At 31.6% G+C, this 27,335-nt stretch overlaps 1 protein-coding gene across 1 annotated transcript in view; it reads left to right on the forward strand.

The window, feature by feature from the left end:
- Positions 1-27,335, forward strand: part of LOC118200366 (regulating synaptic membrane exocytosis protein 2-like) — a 472,906-nt gene that overhangs the window by 133,731 nt on the left and 311,840 nt on the right. The window contains 1 exon segment of the mRNA XM_085809579.1: positions 27,095-27,272. Coding sequence (XP_085665705.1) covers positions 27,095-27,272 — 178 coding nt within the window.

Here is a 27,335-nt window from a genome sequence, read left to right on the forward strand (position 1 = left end):
CAATGACCGAGCGGTCGCGTCCCTTGGCAACTACCTCTCCTATGGTCGAATATCCCAGACATCGTTTGAGAGAGTCTGGTTTCGAGAACAGACGTCGGACGCAATTCATAGCCGACCCCACTTCTAGGAGAACGCCGGATTATTCTTCTAGGTCACTCTCGCCTCCGGAACAGAGGTACAAAATATTTATTTCTCTGTCTTCTTAACTCTATATGAAATGTATGAAATATTTCAAAACTAGAACACTTAGTTTCGTCTCAAGTACCAATCGGGTAAAATTAATGTCCACAACTGTGTACTGCATTTTTAATGAGATGTTTCGATCCTTTAAGGTGAACACATTCAAAAGAAGAAAAATATTTATAAGGAAAATTCTCAAATAATCAAAGCTCTGACGTATCAGGAATATTTCTCACTTTACTAATAACGCTAGAGTATTTAGCGATTTTTTTTTTCTTTTTAACACTGTCATGCAACATTCTATTACGTACAATGCGTGGTAGCTCGAATGTGGTTCTTACTACTAACATCATATATGATCATATCAAAATAACTTTAAGCGACCATCAGGACATCCGTAGCTCGATGGATTACTGTACTATTCTACTATAGTTTGATATGTAATAGAATAATTTTAAATTATGATACAAACATGATTATTACTAAAAGTAATATTTAATTTTGAGAATTATGATACTAAATTTAGAATAGGAATTTAACGAAAAAACTAAACTATGAAAATGAAAATTAAGTTCAAATATTACAAGAAAAATGGCCAAGAATAATGACAGTTTTGTAACAGAACATTTTAATCTAGCGGTAGAAGATTTCAGTTTTACTGCTCAAAATTTTTGCGTCTTCACCAGGATACAGTTCGATAATTAAGTAACCATTTTTGTGAGTTAACGTCTTTCATTAGCACTGAATTTCTCATAGTTAAGTTACATGTAGGTGTCTTTTGCGGTTTGTGTTACCGTAAATGAGGAAAATAATCGGAGAAATAATGTTTCTGAAATCTGTAGGAATGATTCCGCCAGAAGGAATAATGAAAATATTTCGGCTCATTTGCAGAACTGTATAATAAGAATTTTTTAAAAAGCTGTTAAATATTAAAAAAAGTTCTCTCTGCTGCTGCAATTAAATTTGCTGATTTATCTTTTCGATGGCTGCACAAAACGCAGTTTATATTTAAGGAATTGTAGCGAAGAGCCCGGGTTCGAATCCTGGAAATGGTATGAATGTGAATTGTCTGTCCCTTCGTAGAAGTAACGGTTCCCGCCTATAGGGTGACTTCATAATAAAATTATCGCAACTTCTCGCTTTAGTAGTGAACAAAGCCTAAAATGGCTAGTAACCGCCTTAAACAAATATTTATGGAAATTTAAAATAAAATCAATTATGTTAACAATGAAAGCCACGCAATAAACACTCCGTCGCTGATTCTTTTACCTTCGAAGAAATATGAGAAACAAAAATTATCCAAATTTTCTGAATAAGACATATTACCTAAAAACGGATTTCGGGCGTGTGGAATAAATTACTTTTTTAATTAACTTCTGGACCCTTAAATTATTTTCTAACAGAGATTTATTTTCTTTCACCGGTCATAAACAAATTTTAAATTTTCATTAGACGAATGCGTAAATTTTTTGGGAGCAATAATTCATTTATTCAGAAATCCAATGTATTCTAGCTTCCAAAAATGCTTTCAAATCAGAATTAGCTGACTCATCTGTCAACGCTTAAAATGCGTTAATTTTTGCATTGCTTTGTTGTTCAACTTGATCCATAACTGTATATTCAAAATTGGGGAGCTTAATATACTCGTATAAACTTTCCAAGCTTTTCAGAGACAAATTTCTTTCTTTTTTTTCTTTTCTTTTTTTTTTTTTTTTTTTTTTTTTTTTGTTTTGTTTTGTTTTTTTGTTTTGCTCATTACGTGCTCCGACCTTAGGCACTACACGGAACTCGTGGAGGCCTTTTTAAGGGAAACTGGATCGTATCCACGTTAAACATGGGGAAAACCACAACGCCCATGTAGCCAGCCGGTTCCCCGGGACTTGAACCCCGGACCGAACTACCAGTGTTCACCGCTATTACCGCTCGGCCGTCGGTGGGCCTCTTTACAACCAGATTAAAGAGTATTTTTCTACTTGGCTGGCTAACATCTTGTACGTTCTACGCCTTTTTTATTTATACTTACTTATTTTTTACTTAGTTGCTATCACTTCAATTATTATTTCATGCATTTATTAGCCTCGCAATAATATATCACTTTAAGGATTATCCATAGTTGTGAAGGAGAGTTCATATAGTTTCGAATCGACTTATCAACATAATTATCACCTAATTAATCTAATTATCATAACTATTATTTATTGGAAAGGAATAAATAGCTAGCTAGTCATTGTTTTCTTACGACATGTTATTTTCATTCTCGAATTAAATCTCGTTTTTGAGCTGTACCACAACTGAAAAAGTTTGCAAACAATTGTTGCCTTCAATTTCAGGAGAATTGCATCGCAAAATTGCAAAATAGAAACTACATTTTACTGAAACATTGAATTAATTCTTTTGCATAGGAAATTTCAAATTAATACTCTCTTACTTCTTAATTTAATACTCTATTACTCCAAAATTTTCCTTTAACATTGGGATTCTGTGAAAATATAGCTTTACAAACATATGATTATATTATTCAACAAGTATTTGTAGTCACAGCTTAGTACTTCTAGAGAATTTAATTCACTTCTGAATCATCAAGCAAATTTTGCAGTCATCTTACATTCGCAACCTGCTTACCGGCAAAGCCAGGACCAAGTGTGCGTAACACAGACAGCCGCTATAAGGGCTGTACCAACTGTATCGATAGCATAAGGTGCCGAATGTTTGAGTGTAATTCTAGAATCTTTTCTTACGCTGTTAATCAGTTGCTCATAAAGAAAACTGGCAACAGGATTGTTAAGCAGTAGATAAATAAAAAATTAATAATCGCGATTGCAGTTAAATTTTACAACGTACTTTAAGAAATTTCAATAGTTCGCCTTTTAAATTGAAATTGAAATAGCTAACTAAAATGTTTCCAAAACCTGCGCTGCAAAATCGCCATTTCTTAAATCTTTTATTCTATTAAGTGAACACTTTCTAGCATTTTAAAGTGCAGAATTTTGTGTGGCTGTTTTTATTTATTTATTTATTTAAGCTACTCGTTTCTACATTCTTCCTTTACTTCAGGCTGCAGATTCAGCCAATGCCTCGCCCTTCCAATGCTCACCATGACCTACCCCAACCCAAGAACGTCCTAAAGAAACAGCAACTACCACAGGTTCCCATCCCACTTTCGGATGGATATCACCAATTCCTTAAAACTAGAAATTCGGCAGGTGCAACTGCCTCAGGTAAAACGCATTTACTTGTATATTTACATACTTATTTTGCATGTAATTTTTAGTGCAATTTTTTTATACGTTTTTAAGCCATGCTGCCCTAGACGGTATAATGGTTAGCGGAGGCTGACTACTACTCAAAAAAAAACCGAAGTCTAAATTCGACTGTGGCAAAAAACTTATTTGGGTGCGTGCTGTCTTGTCGCCTTTAGTAGGTGTATCATCAGTCTCTCCTGTGAGCATCCTAGGCAATGCTCCTGGAGATAAAAATTGTTAAATGACTGAGAAGTTCTGCTACTCCTATGAAAGCTTTATTGAGCAAGAGCATTAGAAACGCATCCATTACATGCATATAATAATTTTAATTATATATATAAATAATTTTAATGGAATAATGAAATCAATAATTTCAATTGGAATATGGACTATTTATTATTTTTTTTTAATATTTATGTTTTCATTTTACATGTTCTTTATTTAACTTGCTTTTTGTTCATTTATAAATTTACTATTTTTTATTATACCTACATATTAGATATATATATATATATAATATTTTAAGTGCATAGACGACACCAGTACGTCTAGCAGCTTGCAGTCGTCATGGGCGAGGGTGGATATTTTGACGCGATGCAGCTTGAAATCTGCGTAGTACATGGATGCAAAAACCAAAAACTTTCAGACGTGGCCTTTTATGGCAGAAGTTCGGGAAAAGAATCACGTATTTGCTTGCGACGAGTGGTTATACTAAGTAGATGCATAAGTACAGCTAAACTGCTATTAGTTAATTTTAGGGTTGTAACGTGTAAAGATCTCGAATTTGGGAGTACAAATGAAATAGTGAAGTTAGGGGGCCAGAACATCAAATTCAGAAAATTCAGAATAGTTCATTTTGAGGTTGCCAATCGTTTCTTAGCGCAACCATCCTATTTTGCTATACCTTCCATATATATATATATAAATATATGCGTATATATATACATATATATATATATATATATATATAATGTATATATATATGTATATATATTCGCATATATTTAGATACTTGAGATAAAAACAAACTTAGAAGTAATGACGAGTAGAATTTTGATGGCTAGAAGTGTTAATTCATAATAAATAGGGAATTTGAGGCGAAAGTAGATTAAATCTTCATTTTCTATTCCAGCAAACATCTTGCGGCCACAAACAAGTTGGCACATTAAGTGTGCCTATTCCAAAAAGCTTACACTTTAAATAAATGTTCAGTAAGATAGAAAGAGCACACAGACAGCAGTCGAGCTAGGCCAAAGGTTTAAAAGCAAGTCACTAATGTTCAGGATGAAATCTTAATTCAGACTGAGTTAGTCTTGGTTCTCAATGCATTTTGATTAGATAGTTAATATTACTGTAAAATTACTATTGGCTGCTTGTGTTTTAGTTCCATTTACATATAACCAGAATGCCGTAAAGAGAGAGAGGATATTATTTTCAGAATACAGAAGGCAGATTTACGCTGCTAATTTGATCTTTTACATATTCTTTATTTCTCTTATATATATATATTCAAAATAAGTAATTAAAAGTAAATTAAAAGCCTAAAACGTGCGCTAAAGCTGCGGAGTAATAAACCAATAATTAATAATAATTCATAATAGGAAAACTTTCCATACATCATCTCCAAATTAAATTTAAAATCATGAATGAAAAAAATTTAGAATTTAAATTAGTATTTTAAATAATTTGAACTTCTTGTTTAAAAATCTGCTAAGAAAATCTTTAATCGTAAAAATACCAAAAGTAAATTTTAAATGTGGAAAAAGTAGGTACTGTCTTTGATCGCAGATTAATCGACTTATGAAGGGATAAACCAATCTACCATCAATTAACAACAACTAAATTAATAGAGTGTGTTTCATCTTACTTCCAAGTAAGCTTCAGATTATTTGCTAGATGCAACTCATAAGTTACAATCAATATTCAATCCAAATAAAGACAGTAATATTTTTAAGCAAAAAGAATCTTGTAAAACAAAATAGCAAATAATCAAAAATTAAAGTTTCTCATTAAGAATACAATTAATCTGAACGAGATGCTTACTTTAGAAGAAATATTCCCTGCACTCTCATTTAAATTCAAAAACAGAAGTAAACATACTAGAACATTAAAAATTAATTCAAAATCATAAGAAGATAAAAAATTATACAAACGTAAATTAAGCTCAAAACAAGTCGTCACGTAATTATAAATTTAAAAATAAAATTAGCACATTAAAATAGACAAACATGCCTTCAAAGCTTTTTAAAACCAAATGGCTGGAAGTCTAAGTATTAAGTCATGGAAGTAAAAAGGTGTTGCCTTAAAGTGCAGTTTTCTTTTTAATAAAGTTCAGCCTAAATTGGCTAGAAAATTGGAATTCTTCTCGCAGATAATACATAGAGACTAGGCTGTTACTAAAATAGCGTTAAAAGCTGCTATTGGTTTGAATATAAATTCAAAATAAATTAATTAAAAGTAAATTAAAAAGCCTAAAACTTGCGCTAAAGTTGCAGAGTAATAAAATAAATAATTTATAATAGGAAAACTTTCCATATACCGTCTCCGAGGAGCGCACATTTTATTAAAAACAATGAATGAGTTCTTTTTTTTTTTTTTTTTTTTTTTTTTTTTTTTTTTTTTTTTTTTTTAGAATTTAAATAGTCTTTTAAGTAGTAATTTTAACTTCTGTTTAAAAATCAGAAACACTATTTGAATCCTAAAAAAATTCAATTTTTCATGGTTTTGAGTACAATCTGTGTTCTTTGGAAAGGATATATGGAAAGTTTTCCTATCATAAATTATTATGAATTATATATATATATATATACATATATGTAATGATATCGAAGCACAGTCGCGATGGCTGAGTGGTAGGGGGAGAGGAAGAATTTGATATCAAACTAAGTTCAGCCAATTATCATCTTTATTTCCGAATTTCCAGGCATATTAGTATAATTCCACGTAGGGTTGGGTTGTTAAAAGGAATGACGCATGCACTTTACAGAAGCGGAGCGAGGAGATATTAGCAAGGTGGAAGCTAGGAGAATAATGACGTAATTAGTTCGCCAGATGTATTTATATCAAAGTAGGTGCGATTCTAGAGACAAACTATGACTGGTTAATATTAGTTTTTGTTGCGCTTTTCCAGTAGCTTTACATAACGTAGAAAGATCTAGAATTTGGGAGAACAGATTAATGTAGAGAGAGAGCATCAAATCTAGAATGTTAATTTTGAGGTTGCCAATTATTTTTAAAGCAGCTATCGTATTTTGTTATATTTCTCACACACATATATATATATATTTAACTATAAAGCTTTTTATTGCAATGTTCAGGCCTTTCACCGCCCTGATATATGAGATTTATAAATAAATAAAGGATCTATTTTACGAGCTGAATAATAGAGGCTGTAGAAATTAATTATCATGGATTAACCTTTTGAAGACGGGAGGCCATTCTAGTGGCCATAGAGTGTTCTGATTAACATGACAGGATTGTCCACTTTAGTGGCAATGTCTTCCCCTCCCCCATTTTCCAGGCTGAAAAAGTGGGGTGATATGTCAAATTTGATGTCCGTGGGGTTTTAACCACTTATCTCTTTCAAAGGCCTTTGTGTTAAGAATCCGGCTTTTCCCAACTTTTCCCCTTTAGTTCTTGTAGCTACATAGCTACAGAATTCGCGATAACTGCGTTTGCAAATTGTAAACAGAGCCTTGCGTTGCTTAAGAATATTGCATATTTTCGTAAGTTCTTTAGGAATTATTTTGACACATTTTTAGCAATATGCCGGAAAGGAAAAGAGGTCTGACTGAAGAAGAAATACGAAAACTTCTTCAAGAGCAATATGATAAAATATATACGCATACATATATATGTATGTTTAAATAAACGTATGCATAAATCCACACGCAAACACATATATATATATATTGTATATATAAATGCATATGTGTGCCTGTGTGAGTACACGTACGTGTCTGTATATACGTTATTCCCATTTAAGGGTAGGCATGCTTTTCGCTTTATGTGCACATCTGCACTTACACCATATTATATTAGTGCAGACATAATATTGCACGGATATGTAAGTATGCATTTCCATAAATAAATATAAATTCCCACGTACTTGTATACATGTACAAGCAGTTTTTCTTACATTCTTATCAGTTCATTTTTAGCAGTTCTGTCTGTCTTTATTTCCATATATATCTGTTTATACTGAAGTGACCTTCAAACATGGAAGTTTACTGTGATGGTACTGTTATTCAAACAAATCACAAGAACATAAATATATATTTTGTGGCAAAGAAACAACAGTTTTACAATTTCAGTCTGAAACCTGGAAATCGTAAATACACTAAAACTAATTAAGACACAATAACACGCCGAATAAATACTAATTCAGAAGTCAAACAACAAAAATCAGCGTTATATTTACAAAATTTTCACAGGACTAGTTTCGATGGTTTTACCGATTTTTTTGCAGCTGAAGATGGTGGTTCGGTAAAACCATCGAAACTAGTCCTGTGAAAATTTTGTAAATATAACGCTGATTTTTGTTGTTTGACATCTGAATTACACTAAAACTAGTCAATCAGTTTGAAAGATCATCTCTAGCCATTAGATTCCAGATGTACTGTTATTTTAAAAGGTACCTCCGTATCAATGTCTCGATTTCACGGTCAAATAATTTTGAAGTAAGATGTCCAGAATGGATTAGAGTAGCATTTGTAAAATTTCACTGTTCGTTCAGCTCCGAGAATACAAACAGGATGTAAAAGCTCTCAAATAATGTACAAATCATTGTTCTAAGACAACATATGTTTCCCATCTGAATTTCTGAACCTTAACCTTTTAAGTGATTGAATGCCTTTGTCATTCATTAGACATATACCTCAGCAACTACGTTCAAGGACAAATTCCTCGGGGCATACCTTGGGCACTCAGTTATGAAATAGTTTAGATACGACAGCATACGTTCATGGTGTTAACGACGTGTTAAGAAACCAATGAATAGCTGCCAAATTTTCAACAAAAAAAAAAGAGAAAAACAGTTAATTCAACTGTGTCAGTATAGATTTCGCATCACCTGACAATGAAGATTTTTTGAGTAACTGCAAGTAAAGATACTCGCTAAATTTAAATTCCACCATATAAAAGATGCCGCCGTGGTTGATGTCAAAGCAGCTACAAAGACAGTCTGGAGTTGAAACGAACTGATTTATACAATAGAGGAAATAGAAAAATTCACATGGGACGACAATTTCAAACAGGAGAGAATTTTGCTGACCAGGCATCTGAAATTATCTGGAAATTTCTCTTAATGTGCTAAATTATGTAGCATAATATAGAATAACATAATACAGTATTAAAGACAACAACTAATTATCGTGTAACTTTCGTCCCACGGTTTTTGCAGACACTATGCATAACAAACAATTTTCCCTTCAATTTGAAAAACTCTTTGCACTAAGAAATTACCTAAAAATTGATACCCGAGTAAACAGGCTCCTTTAGTGAGGCTGAGAATTTAGTTTTAGAGAAATGGAAAAAAAAAAGACAAATGAAATTTACGTTCTGAATTATGGGCTTGCATACTAAATAATTTGACATTTTTAATGACTTAAATTCATTCTATTATTAATACTCGAAATATATCAATTACTAATTTTTAACAAACAGTATAAAACTGTACATGATTAAATAGTATTTTTTTTAATTTTATAAAACTAAAATATTCTAAAAAACATTTTTTGAGCGTCTGTTTCATTATTCATTAATTTTGGAAAAGAATTGAATTTCATTTGTAGCACTTATGTAATTGGACATTGCAGTACTAACAGACTACAATAAAATAAAATTATTTTTAAGTAAACCAGTTACATTCTAATTTGTTGAAAGTTTCCTCCTTAAATAGTATGTTATCAAGCAAATTTTGAACAATTATGTAAAATTAAAATTTCGTTACGCCTATAGAGCATAAATTTAACAGTTCCACTGAACTTTAATTTTTAATCATTTCTATAGCTTTAAGCCTTTATTTTTTAATTATTTCCTGTATGGAAGAAAGTTCAAAGATATAGCTATATTTGATAATATATACCCAAGCAAATTTAAAATTATAAGGACATTTAGCAGTAAAAAAAAAGACTGAGATGAAGACTGGTTAAATAAATAAATAAATGAGCATTTTAGTTACTCTTCTTTTTATTTTTCTTTTAGACTTTACTGAGCAGCTAAAAACAATTCTTCAGAATTAAGATTCCTAAATAATAATCGCAACTTATCAAGACAGAAACCCAACCTTACAATTAATTAACGTGAATCTATGTAAAATAATTTAATAATCAAAAACAGTTAAAGATAACATTTATAAGTATTAATTTTATAAATTATTTTAACAAGTATCCAGATTATTATTGCTCACATTAACATTATTTATTTATGAAATTGAATTTACTTAAATTTTAAAATTAAGAAAATTTCACTTTAAATTTTTTATTACAGCCTGTTTAGATGCATACAAATATAACATAGCATAACTAACTAGTCCATTAATTCATCCGGACTCCAGGAGTTAATAATAATGTAAATCTATACAAAGAAAGCTTTCTTTTCAACAATTTTGAATATATTATTTTTAATGCATTCGCTCGAGAATGTTAGTTGCACAGAGATTATTTGTTTAATAAATGTTAAAACTTTACTTTTGTCCGCACAAGTTATAAAATTGAGTTGTGATCATACAAATCACAAACGTGGCATAAATTCTAATTGCCGTTTTAAACTTTCAGCGCTTACTACTCCCTTTAAAAGCATTTCATATGATTACAGCTATATCTAATTAAAGAAGAATTAACGCATTTAGTATATCACATTCGTAAACAACATATGATGTTGCATTCGGAGCAATAGTAACTGATATTACGCGAGCGTTGTAAGTTGTCAACGAAATCAGTCAAAAGTAGGATTTTTCGAATGGAAATAGAAATGTCTTTTAGGCTGAAAATGTCAGTTGTATGATTTGCAGGGTTTTTTTTTTTTTTTTTTTTTTTTTTTTTTTTTTTTTTTTTGGCTCATGTTTAGAAAGAATGTTTATCTCTTATATATGAGTTAACGGTCTTAATAAGTTGCGCTTTTCTAAATTTTTATTTCCCTTTCATATACCAAGATTTATCTTGAAACATTCGCCATGAGACAGCCTGAATACATGGCTTGTTTTTTGGCTCATTACAAAGGTATTATCAGGGGGCATTACAGTATGTGGCCCGATGTTACCTCTTCAAGGGAGGGGAACAGATGACACAAACAGCCAGTTCTTTTGCAAGAATCGACACGCGCCCTCAGTATAAGCGTGGAAGCCAACCTGCATTAAACCAAAGAATCTAGAGGAGAAAAGAAGGCAAGCTCTCGTAGACACAATGTAAACCAGTTGGCTCGCCCTCAGGTAACTTTCGAATCCGAGTCAGTATGCGGTGAAGCAAACACGCAGGGTGTAGTCGAGACGGAAAATCGATCTTATTTTAAACACTCGTGAAGTAGAAAGCGTAAATCTTTTATCTGATAATTAGCTTTTGCTATTGTTTATTCTTCGAAAATTTTTCTCAGCAGTATATGATTTTTTATTTTACATTCACTTTTTTCGTTTCATAATTATTCATATTAATACTTAAATACACTGGTTATCATAAATTAAGGAAAAATCACAAAAATAGCGATAACTCACTTAAAAATAAGCCAAACCGTGTAAAATTTGAATATGTTGCCAAGTAAGAGTAGCTGAGTAAAACCCCAATATGCAAATTAGTGGCGCTGCACTCGGAATACGTCATCTGCGAGGAGAATAAAAGTCCATGTTTGAGAGCAAGCCCACATATTTTACTGTGACAGTGACATCAGAAATGTGAGATAGCCAATTCGTAACAATGACCTCCAGGCTTCTTTTGGCCTGGCAGAGCTACGATGGACAGCCATTGGGAGACTAGAGGCAGGATAAAGTCAAACATAAGTGGACAGATGGCGACATGTGAGTGCTTCTGTGGTTCATAGACTTTGGAGGCGATTTCAAACCACAGATTCGGCTTCTAGGAGATCAAGCCAAGGATGATCAACTGCTACGACGAGCGTCGATGACCGATATGTGCCATTATGTGCACGCAGGAATAGAACTGCTACTCCGACTCTTCTTAGATTCTCCCTTGCTGCAGTCACCGGAAGGTTGGTGTCAACGTCAACTGTGCGTAGAAGGATACACGAAGGTGGTCTGTAAGCGAGACGACCAGCCATTTGCGTGCCGCTTACGTCACGCCATGCGAGGGACCGTTTGCAGTAGACACGAAAACATGTCCACTGGTCGCCTGATCAGTGGAGGGCTGTTCTCTTTACGGATGAGTTCAGGTTTAGTCTAGTAAGCGATAGTAGGCGTTATTTGATATGGAGAGAACCTGGAACCCGTTATTATCTGTCAAACATCCGTTAAAGAGATGCATACGGAAGAGGCAGTGTCTGTGTTTGGAGTGGCATCTCTTTGGGTGGACACACAGACCTCCATGTCTTTCCAACGGAAACCATGAATGCTCCGGTTTATAGAGGTGACATCCTTGATGCTTATGTGCGCCCATGTGCCAGGGCAATAGGTGATGCTTTCATGTTACTGGACGATAGTGCAAGACTACACAGGGCTCGCATCGTAGATGATGATCTTCAACAGGAAACAATTATGCGCATGGAGTGGCCAGATCGAACCCCGGACTTTAATCCTATCGAACACGTTTGGGATGCTTTAGAGAGACGTCTAGCGGCACTCAATTCGCCCCCTCAGACCCTTGCCACTGCTTTGCAAGAGCAATGGCTTTCGCTTCCTATGGAACTGATAGACCGCATAATTAAAAGCATCACTCATCGCTGTATGTGCTATATTGTTTCTAGAGGCGACCATATTCCATATTGAAGGTACTTTGCCTATAAGAATAACTATAAGAACTGACGCCTTTAATTTTTCCATTTTATACATGCGCTAATTTCTATACTACCACAACTGTCTGGTAATTTACTTTTCTGTTATTTAATACCTTACTATATGTTAAATATTGTGGGTAAGTTTCATAAAATTCTACATGTAACTTTTTCAGTAATCGTGATTTTTGTGATTTTTCCTTAATTTATGATAACCAGTGTATTTCATAAATGGTTACTATTAGTTTAATACTTCGTTTAATTATGGCTTTAAAATATGATTTAATTTTAAATGTCATGTATTACGTATGTACGTAATTTATTAAATGTAATGTTTGTTATTGCATATGATAGGATTGCTGAGATATGGCAAAGCACACAAAGGCTATATATTTCATAGTCTGAAATACATATCAACAGTTAGCAATTTTAAAATAAATAAGTGATGCAGTCTTCAATGCAATTTTATTAAAGATCAATGCTGAACTTATTCAGCTTGAAAGAAATAAAGACAACACATATAAATTAATATGTTAAAAAAATTATTTATACATAAAATTTCATACTAAGATACACAGTTATCAAATCACTATAACACAATATATGACAAGTATGCTTTTTCATACAATCGCTGATAAAACCTTTTTCCCTCTTTTGTTTCAAATAAGAGTTTTCTCTGAGCTAACTTTTAAAGATATATCAGTTAACACAGTATAACAATAATTAGATGAAATTGTTTTCGTATTTTTTAAGAATAATACATTTTAAAATTTTATTGTAATTTATGTGTTTTATTAGAAATTCTCTTTTCTACTATTTAAACAAAAAATTAGGTAAAATATTCATAAATTTTTGTTTTAGAAATACATAAAAGTTTACATTTATCATACAGAAAAAATAGCAAAGACAAAAAAAGGAGAGAAAAGTATATACTACCATACATTTTTAGCATAGCTTTAATGGCAGAAACAACAACAATAATATATCTTTTAAAAATCAAATTATTCTTAAATTTAAATACTTAGATCTCACACAGAAGGTCATATTTCTGTAAATTAGTAATTTTCTTAAAATAATAAACTCTGTAATACCCAATGTTTAGGAGCACATATTACAGATTAAGAGATAATAGTTAAAAAAATAACTCCTATACAATAACAAACAAACTATGTTAGTTCTTTAAGAAACATTCAATATTTGACTGAAAATTTTAGATTCAGTCAATATTGTTTTGGAAACAATCTTAATTTGCCACTTATGGCTACTAAAACAGTTTTGAGAGAATGTGAACATTTTCGGATCATTTTCCATATTAAATTTATTGTTTGTTTTTCTCCCCAAGAAAGGAGAGGGTGGAAGATTTGAAAAGAAAATATATTTTACAAAAAGAAAAGCAAACTAAATCCTTTTGTACCCATGATAATAATGCATGATGTTAAAGCATCATTATTCATTGCTTACAGCAATGCTGCAAATTTTCATAAAAAAAAAGTAAAAAATAGTTTTAAAAAGTTAAATACAGGAATCTTAAAACTGCAGATTTGTAAGAGTATGAAAAAAATCATCAACTGAGGGGTCTGAGAAGTATAATGCATTTCCATCCAACAGATCACAAATAAAAGCATCTAACATGGAAAACAATATCTTAAAATATTATCCATAACAAATGGCTTGATATGCATTTTGTATTAAGATAATTTTCAAATGATTTGCATAATTTGTAAAGAAAGGAAATTTTTATTATATAGTCTCAAATAATGAAATCTCTTCGTATAGAATGAGATACTGTAGCAATAAATTTGTTGTTATGCACTTCACAAAGTATTTCATATTGAAAGGAAAAAAAGTAAGATATGTGAAAAGATTATTCTTTGTTTACCAATCCTAAAATGTAACTTAAAAACTAGCTGAAAGAAACTGCACATTTTTACATTAGTTCAAAGACTTTCCTGTTCATCATGCTTTAGAATTTCTGAGAAATACTGCTTGAGATAATTCTAACTTTATAAGGCAATAAGCAAATGGTTATTTATAATTTATTCAGTGATTAATTTAGCAGTAAAATTTATTATCTTTAAAAGAACGCATGAAGAGATGTAACAATAATTAAAATACTATATTTCCAAAGAAGACATACAAATATTACTTTCAATTCACTGCATAGTAGGTTCCACTTAATGTGATCATGTTTGTTCATATCTATTTTCATAATATTAGCAGAATAATAACTTTAATTAAAAAAGCACTTCAGAATGAAAATGGAATTTAACTAATTTAATTGAAAAATATCAAGAACATAAGTATTTTCACAGCATTTTAGTTAGAAAATGCAAAATGTGTTTGTAAACTGTTCATAATGTTCTTGGAAATTATTTTACTGCTTCTGTACATATAATCTTAAAATTAAAAAGGCATTCTTTGTTTGAAGAGACTCTGCCAGTGTAAAATTAAGCAAAAATGCGACCATAATTTGCCAACAGTGTTTTCAGGATTTTTTTTTGGGGGGGGATGGCTTCTGAAAAAGAAAGACTTATGTCTGATTGTTCTTAAAATCAATAGAGTTCCTCATAGGATACGTCGAACTAAAGTTGCTTTTTTTTAACCTGATTTTAAATATTTGACTAAAGTTGAAATCAAGATGTTTGGCAACCTAAACTCTCACTTTACAACATTTCTGTGTCATCTGACATATTTTAAAATCTATTTTAACCTAATTAGGCAATGTTAAATTTAAAAAATCCATTCTGTATGAATCTGGACATATTAACTGAATTGTTGATCACAACAAACAAAGTATTTTTTTAAGTTTTCATATACAAATGGGTAGGACTTCACCACATCGATGACAATATTCAATTGATAACATTACCAGGACCACAATAAGCAGCATCTACTGTATTCTTTTAAGTTACATAATGCACTTTTTTATCTCCCCATACTTTGTATATAGCTATAAATTACACATGTCTAAATATGTTGAAAAAAAAAAACTTGAGAAGTAAATACGGAGCAGGATAAAATATGTTAGCAAATACAGCATTCAGAATTTTTTTCACATGTAATTTTTTTAAAAAAATTAAACATTGTCAAAAATTGTTAGCATAACACAGCTCAATGCATAGTGGAACCTCAGGTTACAAATATGTTTCACCATGAACAAATTTCCTAACACCCCCCCCCCCAAAAAAAAACTATCTCAAAAGACAAACATACAAACTATCAATAAATGAATTTCCTAGATGTTTTGAGTCCTAGATGTCCACTTCTAACAAAAATAAGCAGTTTTAATATTCTTTATTATTCAATTCTCATGGAAAAAGCCTTGTAATACGTAACTGATGGAACAATGAATTCAATCTGGAAGAAATTATTACCAGAGACTTTGAAGAAGTTGACAGTTAAGGACTTTTCTGTTTCTATATCATGTCTTTAATCCTTTGACGTGCGGTGGTCGCGCCCTGAAACCACCAATTTTCGAATTTTTCTCTCCTCTTCTTTCCAAAATTTTTGAATGAAAATCGGTTTATTACCGATCTTTTATCTCTAAATAACACAAAATGACTGCAGAATCATACACGTTTTAGGTCTTAGTACTTCAAATCGAATGCCTTTTAAAATTCGTTTTCAATGAGAGAAAATAACTTCCTTACATTAATATAAAAAACTTAAAATTTCAAAACTTATTCATCGCACATCATGATTTCTATCATAAACAATAAAAAATAGCAATAATTAAATTGCATATATAAAAAAACCCTCTATATGTATGGCATTTACTTTGTGGTTTCAGGGCGCGACCACTGCCCCACTAGAGCATTGTGTCACAATGCTGTAGAGCTGTATTTCCCAACGTGGGGCCCACGCCCCACAAGGGGGCAATGCGGCTGTTAAGGGGGGCAATTAGAAAATGGACTCGTTCAGAGTTTAAGGGGGACAAAGGACGTTCTAAATATGTTTCATTAAGTCAAAAGTTTTCGAAATTTCATTTTTTATTCCCCAAAATAAAGAAAAATGTAAGTGATGTATACGTAAAAAAGTTTTTAAATTGCGGTGCATTTTAAATACTTTATAAAGCATTCTCGCTGTAGACAGAGACATTTAAATGCTTTTAAAGGCATTTAAATAACTGACACATTATGCTTTCCAGACGTTTCTCGCACATTTCAGCCAACGAATTTACTTTATTTTTTACTGTAGGAATGGCAACCGGTATATTATTCTTTCTTTGAATGGCAACAGCAGCTGCTTTCAGCTTTGTTTATATTGATCTTATATTTATTTCTTTCAGCCCTTAGTGAAATGAGGGGTGCAAGCAAGAAAAAACGTTCGTCGGTATTTGAAGGCATAGTTAAAATTTGGTTTGATACCCGGTCCATAAACGGTCAACTTTTGTCCTTTTATGCCAATAATGCCTGACCAACAAATCAATGAAACTAGGTCGTCTTGAGGCACATTTGGAGGCGAAACATAATGCTGATATTAATTCAGATTCGAATTATTTTCGCACTTTAAGGGAAATTTTTGAAAATAAATTAATATTAAAGTGTCTATTTACTGCTCATAATGCAACTGTTAATCGTGCTCTTGAGGCTATTTATCAAATTTCATTACTCATCGCTTAATCTGGGAAAAGCCGTACTATGGGGAAGAATTTAATCAAACCATCAATATCAGCATTTAAAACTGTTCTAGAAAAAAGATGACAAGGACGTTAAAGCTATGCCACTAAATAACAATACTATTTGCAGAAGAAAGATTAAATGAGTGAGGATATTGAAATACAACTTGTTGAAAAGCGGAAAACAAGAAACTTTTCGGTGCAAATGGATGAACCAACTGTGAGAGACAGTGAAGCCGTACTTGTAAGTTATGTAAGATATATTCATTAAGGGGATTTTGCAGAAGAAATATTCTGTAAATCATTAGAAAGCACCACTACCTCCAAAGATATTTATAGTAAGCTAAAAAATTACTTAGATATAAAAAATATACCAATAAAAAATATAATACATCTTGTACTGCAGATGGTGCTTCTAATACGATAGTTGAAAAATAGAACAAAGCACGCAATAAGTAAAAACGTTGCTTAAAATTGATAAAAGATGAGAATCCAGAAATGCTTCTTGTGCATTGTGTTATTCACAGAGAAAACCTGGTAGTTAAAAACAATTCGCCTGTTCTAAATGAAGTACTAAATTCAGTTATAAAGTGTATCAATGCTATTAAAGCTAGGGCCAAATGTGAACGTCTTTTCAAGTTATTTTATGAAGAACAAAATGAAGACTATATGAGACTTGTACTTCACACTGAAGTAAGAAGGCTGTCGAAAGGGAACTGCTTGGAAAGATTTATGGAACTATTTGATACTCTTAGTTATTTTTTAAGCGACAAACCTGAAATGAAAAATCCGCTAACGGATGATAACAATGTAATTGTGAGTTATTTAGCCGATATCTTTCAAAAATTATATATATATTAAACAAACAATTTGAAGGAGCAAATAAAACTTATGATGCAAAAGGAAGATATTTGGTTTCATTATCTTTGTTGAATTATGTCAGACATATACTATTTACCACAAAAATTATGAAAAGTCTCATTAGCTCCAAAAATGTGACGTCACTACAGCTATACTTGTTATTGATATCGCTATACTTGTTATTGTCGATCATCTGAAAATTTTATTGCCTGGTTTAAAAGATTTTATAACTTAAAACAAATTGATTTTCCAACTTGGATGATGCAGCCAATGCTAGTGGATTTGGCTGATATTTCAAATATTCAGTAAAAAGAAGAACTAGCAGAAATGCAAAATGGTGAGTCAATTAAAACGTTATTTAATATAAAAGGAGCGATGACATAGCTTTGTGAGGAAACCAGAATCAGATATCCAAATGCAACAAAATTTGCAAGAGGACTATTGTTACCGTTTCCATCTTCATATTTTGCTGAATGCGGATTTAGTGCCATAAATGATTTGCTGCTAAAAACAATCGGTTGGATTTACTGAAATCGGGAGACTTGAGACTCAAGTTATCTAAATTGGAACCTGAAATAAAATTTCTTTGCAGCAAGTATCAAGTGCAAGGAACTCGCTAAATTTAAATAATAAAAATTACCAATACTTAAAATAAAAAAATTTCACATCTTGAATTTCAGTTCTCCATGTTTTTAAAATTCACTTACTGTGTTTGCTCACAAAATTTCGTAGTCATTTCTTCCTAAAAGCTATCATTCAAGTTTCGTTCGTGAACATTTCAATTTTTAAATATTAAAAATTATGTATATGCTAGGGGGAGCTTAAAAATTTTAGAGAGGATTGGGTGGGGCATAGCACAAAAAAGGTTGGGAAACACTGCTCTAGAGGCTCGGTGATCGCACCTTGAAATCACTGCTCTTCACAATGGCGTTTGCTTGCTTCTCAAATAGGAATGTTTATTTTTACCCGGATATAGATAAGGGGTTTTGAAACTACAGAGTTATTTTATTACTAAACAATACATGCCCTTGCTCAGTAAAACGGTCTTTCTTTTCCAGAGACTTTTCTCTGATCTCAACGCACTTGCTCCCCAAGCTAGTATTGTGATTTTATAAATTATTTCTTGTGGTTTAAATTTAATGTAAATATACTTTGATATAATTAAAAATAGAAATCGCTTAAAGTTTTATTAAAATTAAAAATATTTTCTGAAGATTTTGGGACGAAATATGAATAAAATAAATATGAATGGGAAACGAATTATCCGTATCAAAGCCAAAAAGACCATGCCCTCGCCATTAAAATAAAAAACCACAAATGTCATCTGCCAGATGAAAAGAAACTAAATAACATTGGACATATACCGTGAAATTTAGATCCAGGCAGTGTACATTTTGTAGCACAAGGAAGAAACCTTATAGAAGATACATGTGCGAAATGTGTAATGTGGGTCTATGCATGTACCAAAAAGACAAAACATGCTTTGAACAGTGTCACAATTTTTTTTCTTTGAAATTTAAAAACAAAAACACTGGGTATTTTTTTATCCCTATTTTACTGAGTTTTTTAATCCATTTAGCCAAATGTCCTTATTATGTAGGTACTTATATTTTCACTGCTACAGGAAAATTACATAAATGTTTATTTTTTAATTTTTTCTGACGATTTACCTTGTAAAATAATGTAAAAAAATTATATATAATGCAATTCTTACATACATTTTTTTTTAAATTCGCAATTTTCTATTAATTTAGGATATTTGTTATGTTTGCGGGAGTATAATGGAAAAGTACCCATTTTTCTATCAGCAAGATTTATTTCTATTTCATTTTAAAGATTAATAACAATATCTCTTCCCTTTTCATTTCTCAATACCTTGTAATTATATCACAAACTCTTTTTAATACATCTATATTTCTCTACTACTCAGCTGGTTTCCTTCTAGTTTAGATTTAATGATTCGTACTGGTTTTTTAATTGTAAACTGGTGCAAACGTTACCAATGCAAAAGTTTAAAATCTGCAATCATCTGAGGCGAAAGAATGAATCAATAATACATTTTACAGAAGTTCCTAAAGGAGAATTAGGTTTCGTTTACAAAGATATCAGATGACCTCTAGGAACAAACTATATTCGTTAACTGAGATTTCACTGTACTTACAGACAATTTAGGTATTGAAGTTACATTTGAAGATACACACATAAATCTAAATTTCATATATATAGATAGATAGAGAATTAAATTACATAAACTTTTGTAAAATTCAACAAATTAAATTACATTACATTACAAAAACATTAAAATCCAACAAATAGTAATATTGCAAAAATACAAAATCAAAAACTTCTCACACATACTCCTTACATTAATATATTTTTCTTACAAATAATACATATAATATATACAAATAAGACTTTTAGTGTAAGTTAATATTTTTTTTCTTTCCTCTACGTCTGTTTTTCAAGCAGTTATTTATATTTTTCAGCTTATGATATACCATAAGCTGAGCATACGAACCGACAATATATTCCCACATTTTTAATGCATGATAATGGCATGTAAGCCATTCATGATCAATTAGTTTCAGTTGGGATATAATTTTGGATTTCACATCTTTTTGGCTACATATTTTATCAAACAAAGTTACAAATTTTTCACCCATCTCACAAACAGTAAATGTAAACTGTTGTGAGGGGTAACACAATCCATTTTTCACTACATCAAATTCTTTAAAATATAAAAAGTAAGTGTGTTCACCCAAAGATTTATCAACAAGAAGAATATTCTTACATAAAGTGCAAGGAAATTGCTTCAATGCCCTTCTAGCAACATAAGCTGCTGAATTTTGTGAAAATACATCATATGATGTACTTGCAATACAAGTACTAGTATCAGAATTTTCATTTGCTACCAATAAGGGATCATCAAAGTCAATTTCCATATCATTTACATCACTGCCATTTACAGCCTCAGTGTTATCGATAACTGTAGGTATCAAAACTGTATCGTTATGAGGTTCACAGTTACTTGTGCTTATAATATTCTATGCCATTAGTATTCTCATCCTCTTGTTGAAAAACATACGCAGTTGGATGGTCATTATTTCCACCTCTGCGTCTGACAACAGAGAAAAAAATTTCCAAGGCATCTTGGGTGAAACGACACATTAATACAAATGGTACAATTTCCAACAGAACTGGAATTAACTGCTGAACTGCTGATAGTGTTAGTTTCCAGCCAAATATACCTGGGAAAGATATTTTTTTCTGTTTGAAATTCAATACCTTTGATGAAATCCATCTTTTCCTTCCAAGTTTTTAAATGGATTGATGACTTGGTAACTACTACAAAAAAAGGATTAGAGTGTTTAATTGTTATACTGTTCAAACTGTCAAATAAAATATTTATGTTTGAACAAAAATCTGCTGTAAGACTAGCCGATGCGGGTAAGCCATTTAGTGCACTAAGATAACACAGGCCTGAAGCCACAGAATGACTGAAGACCTGAGCTGCTAATTTTACACTCATAGCACTAAGGCAATCCGCATTTACATGGCGGTCTGTTAATTTTGGAACACATCTGTGAGGCATTTTACGATCAAATTCCCGCAAAGATATCATGTGGTTCCAACTAGCAATTATGCCACCCTGAAATTTAACATCATATTTTCTAAAATTATTTCGCAAGCACTTCAAAAGGGGAGGCACATCAAAAAGTGTGAATACCTTTTTGTCTTGACATATAATATAGGGTCTTTCTTATGTGACTTTCATAAATGTTTTGACACAAACTACATTGTTTGCACCACCATCACAAACAACAGCCACAGGTATCAAACCCCAATCAAATAATTTTGATAGGGCTTCCATGACCAAAGTACACAACATAAAACCTGGAGTAGTGTGAGAAGAAAAAAAATAGCCAATGACCTTTTTCCACTTTTCACACAGCCCACGGACCATAAAAACAAGTCCATGAGTTGCATATTCGGGAAATGCTTGTAGTTCAGTGTAGGAGCCATAGTTTTTAAATCCAACAATGTAATCACTTTTCTTACCATAAGATAAGCTTTGCTTTAAAGTGATTTCATCGAAGGATAAGATGCAATACCTGTCATGGATTTTCAGTTTGCTAGCAACTAATTTTATGGCATTCAGCACAGTAACTGAAAATCCAGGTTCCATTTTTATACCAGATACAGCTTTCAATAATGTAGGCTTGCTGGGCAAATGCAAAAAAACCTTCAGTGTATTATATGATTTTGGATTACTAAGATAGATCTGAAGACACAAATTTTTATCCATCAGTGACCATCTTCGTCCGTATTTTGACACATTTGATGCTTTTATTTTTGATTTTATAAAAGTGAAAACTGCAAAACTAACTAATGAACTAATCAGCTGGAGTGCTTTTTCGACAGCCAGCTTTATTAGCTTTCCTTTTTGCTGAATGTTTTCTTTTTAAATATGCCAGCTTATGACTTAACTGCCTGATTTTTAAAGATTTCGGTGTTAAATTTCTGTTGCATTTTAATCTTTTTGGCGTCTCGGTGATATTATTTAGTTCTATGGAGTGCTGCTGTGAACTAAGTTCTAGAGAGCCAGAACCTGTTTGTAAAGTGCCAGAATTTGTTTGTGCCAAAGGACTTGAATTTTGATTATCATCGATATCGATTGCATGCTGCTGCAATTTTGAGTACAACTTCATAGACAGCTGATGAACATTTACAACTCTGTCGTTTCTGGACAGCTCATCAGCTAGGAAGGAAAAATAAAATTTATATATATATATATGTATATATAAAACAAGACTAATGCATTATAATTCATAATATAATCACTATCAATTAATTATTTTATGAATATTTCATCCCTAAACAAATAAATATTTAACTAACCTTTAACAAGGTTTTACATTTAGTTTTAAGAAAAGAAGTTTTAATTTTATTGTGTATTATCGTTAATGTCATTTATCCTGAGTTTGTAAATCTGATCCAAAGCCTAAAATTATACTTTGCGTAAATATATTCTGCTATATCATATTCTAAGAATTCTATACATCCTACATTTTTTTCCATAAAGGATTTACTAAGGAAAATTTAATGGATTTAAAAAAAGGGTTACTTTACATTCTCTCATACCAAAACTGACTATGTAAGAAACAGCAAAAGAGTCCTTTCATAATAAATAAGTTATATTATTTAGGTAAACAAATGAAATTTCTGTGGGAAATTAAACTAAATTATCGTTCAGAAAAAGATTTTTCCTTCTTTTTAAAGACAGCAGACTACTCTCTTTCGGAGATAACATAATAAGTTGTTGATCAGTACAATATGTAAGAGGTTAATTTTTTTTTTAATTTTTGAAATCTATAAACTTGAAATTAACGCATACCTGTTTCACCAAATTTTGTTGGTTTAGCACTCGAATGCAAAAAATGCTTCTTAGTTGTTGAATATGCATGGTCTTCAGAATGGGCGGAACAAAGACGACTTCGGTATAAAATAGAAAACTTCTTTAATATTTCTTTGTCACTTCCAATCAAGTAATTTCTACATGCTTAAAGCCATTGTGCTGATCTGTAAAAGTTAAATAAACAGGAAATTTACAGCTACTTTACACAGGGAACACTAGTTTGAAACATTTATTTAAAATGTAACTTATAATATTACTCTGCAAAACAAATACATATTTTAAATTTTCCAGAAATTTGACATGTGCACAACATTTAAGCACTAATTTATGTACAAAAAATATAATATTTACGCATTTTACTCAAACAAATGTTAAATTTTTAAGCATCCTGCTTATGAAAAAATTCATTTTAGCTGATACTTTCTACTGCATATATTCAACTAATGCTTCTACGATTTTGTAATATTTACATAAATATTTTATTATTATTGTATATATAATTAGGCTAAACAGATAAGGAAACATTATTCACATAACATAATTTGAATAATTTCTCTGATTTAAATTTCACTTTATTTAAAATGATAATCGAAAAAATTATTAGTACAAACTGGATTTAAAAATAAACTTATTTCAGCTATTTTTTGAACCAGGGATAGTACAAAATCATTGAAAAATGTTATTACATATAACACAATCAAGGATTAAATACTTTGGAGTGCCTAGGGTTTGCTACCCTCTACTTTCAAGTCTTAAAAATACAAATATTGAGCAGAATTGAGAAATAGGACAGGAAAGTCATTAAGGAAATTAATTTAAAAGGAAGTCATCATGACTTGAGAATGTTTACAGAGGAAAAGTAAACTTTTAGGAACAGTAAAAGTTTGGAGTGTGTATGTGATTATGGCAAAGCCTCAAGCGCTATCTGCTAAGTGGAGGGATGCCTTCGTGGAGGACTTTCTAAGGGAAACTGGCTCGTATATACGTTACACATGGGGAAAACCATGCAGACAACCCTTTCACGGTATTTGAGCCTTGGACCGAATTTCCAGTATTCAGAGACTTTATCGCTCGGCCAATGGTGGGCCTAAAAGTTTGGAAAATGAACCTTCATTAGCAGGTATTAATTCTGGAACCTTTCGGTCTCAAAGCAAACATGCTAACCACAGAGCTAGGGAGGAGATAGACAGATATTCTTGATAGTTATCTTTCATAAGTTTTTCTGGTTTTTATATTTTCTTTAAAACTTAAAATACAAAACAAAAGATACATACAAAAGCACATAAGAAAGAGTTAAGATTCAAAGACTCCTAGGTCCCACGGTTATTTTAATTTAGCAATGTAATGTAAATGCGTAGAAAATATCCTCAATCAGAATTTAATAATCATTTACTATGTACTTCTGAAGGTGACTTATAGTTCTGAAATTATAAACAAAACTGGTGTTGAACGTCGATGACCACTTTCAGAGATGTCTAAAATCATGCAGCAGTGTGGTTGGTTATCTTACAGAGGGTTCACTGTATTTTAGCTTTGTTTCTTTAATTTCAGTAAAACAATATGTGAATTACAGTGAATATCATACAAAGTATGTTAATGAATATAACGTTTTCATTTGAAAAGGAATAATTTTTCTAATAACAGAAAATAAAAAAACATTCTGCATCTGTCATACTGTATTTATTTTCACGCATTTTAAACACTTAAAATAAAAATAAAATTTTTACCTCTCTGGATCTTTAGGAAATCGAAAGAATTTTCTTTCAGGAAAATACCAAGAACTGGCATTACACATTACACACCACACAACGCACATAAGCCTTTGGTGAAGGATCATTTAACTTAAATGAATTATTATTATAAAGATTTAAATCACATCAGTACAGAATATATAAAAATTGAATATAAAAATGAAATATGGATATTTAATAATTAATTTACAGAATATATTTAAGTTGCAAGATTGAAATAAAATAAAAAAAGAACCAATGAATATCATGACACCAGAATTATGTAGCTAATTTATTTCAATAATTTTATTTTTAAAACTGGAAAAAATTATTTAAAAAATTAATTTAAAAAGTAAATAAAAATTGGGATAATATATTGCAATTCTTAGTAGCAAAGATGATATCTGTGAATAGTTTATTATAAATAATGCTCAATGTATAGAATTAGAAAATATCATGAACTGAAAAATTGATACCTGGTTAAACTAAAATAGAAGTTGCAATATTCATTACACATAACTGCAGGAAAGATCGGATATAAAGAACTGAAATACTTTTCATTAGCAATCATAGTAAATTATCCATGATTGCTTGATTTTATCCTCGCAATTATATACAAATATACTAATTTTGCTTAAGAAGCTTTGATAGAGATTTTTCAAAATACTTCTGATTTCTTTAACAGTATGAATTATAATTTTTCAATAAAATGTTCCAATGAAACTTAACTTTTAACTTTTTAATGACAACTTAATTAATAATCGTTCATTACATATGATATTTGATTACCATCCCATGTTATGAAATGGATTTGAACATAACTCTGGTAATTTAAAGATAATTCTAATATGAAAAGCTATAATAATTCAATATTTTTACGTACCTTTCACACGCAGGATCACTAGAGCGTGATTCATTATTTTTTTCCATTTCTAAATGTTCAAAATTGCTGAAATCCTCATGCTTAGCGTTTAATATGGCGCGCTATGACGACTTCTACGACGTTTTAGACAACCTCTCTGGCTCTACCGCGCATGAATTTCAAGGAACCTGAATTTACGCCTGTAAAGTTGTCAAAAAAGACACATTTTAGACTCAGTTTTTCTCCGTGGCGTTGCTGTGCAGTCGAAGCTTGACTTCTTCTCCCTATAGTTTCTTTGATTAACCCTTTCCGACACGCTACATTTTAAAGTCGGGGTTTTGATTTAAAAAAAAAAAAAAAAAAAAAAATTGGCAGTCGAATTAGGCCTAGAGGAGTACACAAGTAAAATTTTGTGAAGATAGCACTTATCACTTTAATTCTGCGGGTGTGCCCAAAGTGGCACATTGAATAGAGGTTCGAAAAGAATGCTGAAACGAGCATTGTTGTCAATGAACTGACCGATGAGATGCAGAGAAACAAAGAATAGACTCTCAGTTGTCTAGATGATCAGTGAGCCCGGTCTGGGCACACCTGGGTTCGCCGTTTGATTTTAGGCAAGATTTCAAGGTAGAAATTTAAAAATAATATAGAATAAGGAGATTAGCATACAGCCAAAAAAATAACATAGAAATTTCTTTTCAAACAATTCCTTTCATGGCCCAAAAAAATCTGGAAGATTTCTTTGAAAAATGAGGGTCTTAAAAAACTAAACATGGCTAAAATATATGCACTGGTTTGTGTTGAACAGCCATCTATTATAAATAAAGAAGGTTCAGAGTAACCTATAGTAACCTATAAATCATTTTTCATTCAATTTTTCTATGGAAACAGAAGGAAATTTTTAGGTTTGTCCAGACCGGACACACTGTGCCGCAAAGGGTTAACCATTATATTGTTCAGCACGGAAGTCTTCCCAGTTGTACGTTAAATCCCAATACATTGCGTTAATCATGGCTTCACTGCAAGTGCTAATAAAGAAGATATTTTGAGAATGAAATTTTAGAGTGATCAAACTTATTTTTGGCATTGTCACTTATATTATGTAGTCACTGATATTATATCGCATGTATCTAGAGATTCTTTTCAGATCTGTCTGAAGAAAAGCAAAGTCTCATTTAAAAGACTGCCATCTCTTTCGTGTGCTCTGATGTTACTGCACTTTTATTGTGTCATACTTTATTCTTAAAGCTGTGAAACTTCCAGGTGGGTACTCAGAATACGACCGTTCCGTGCAGTGTCGCGGTGGAGAATCCCGAATGGCCGCGGCCCCGGGCGCCGGTACCTCCAGACCCCCAGTCGGTCCCGAGAGGGGCGACTCAGAGAGGAGCCTCAGCAGTGCATCCCATAGCAGGAGTCGAACAATCGGGTCAGTAAAACACTGAATTTCGTTTTCCGTTTTTTAATTCCGGTATTGCGCTAAGATCTTGAA

Source organism: Stegodyphus dumicola, chromosome 2 (genome assembly GCF_044657685.1).
Source record: "Stegodyphus dumicola isolate Sdum_Otavi_A_Nest chromosome 2, ASM4465768v1".
Lineage (NCBI taxonomy): Eukaryota > Metazoa > Arthropoda > Arachnida > Araneae > Eresidae > Stegodyphus > Stegodyphus dumicola.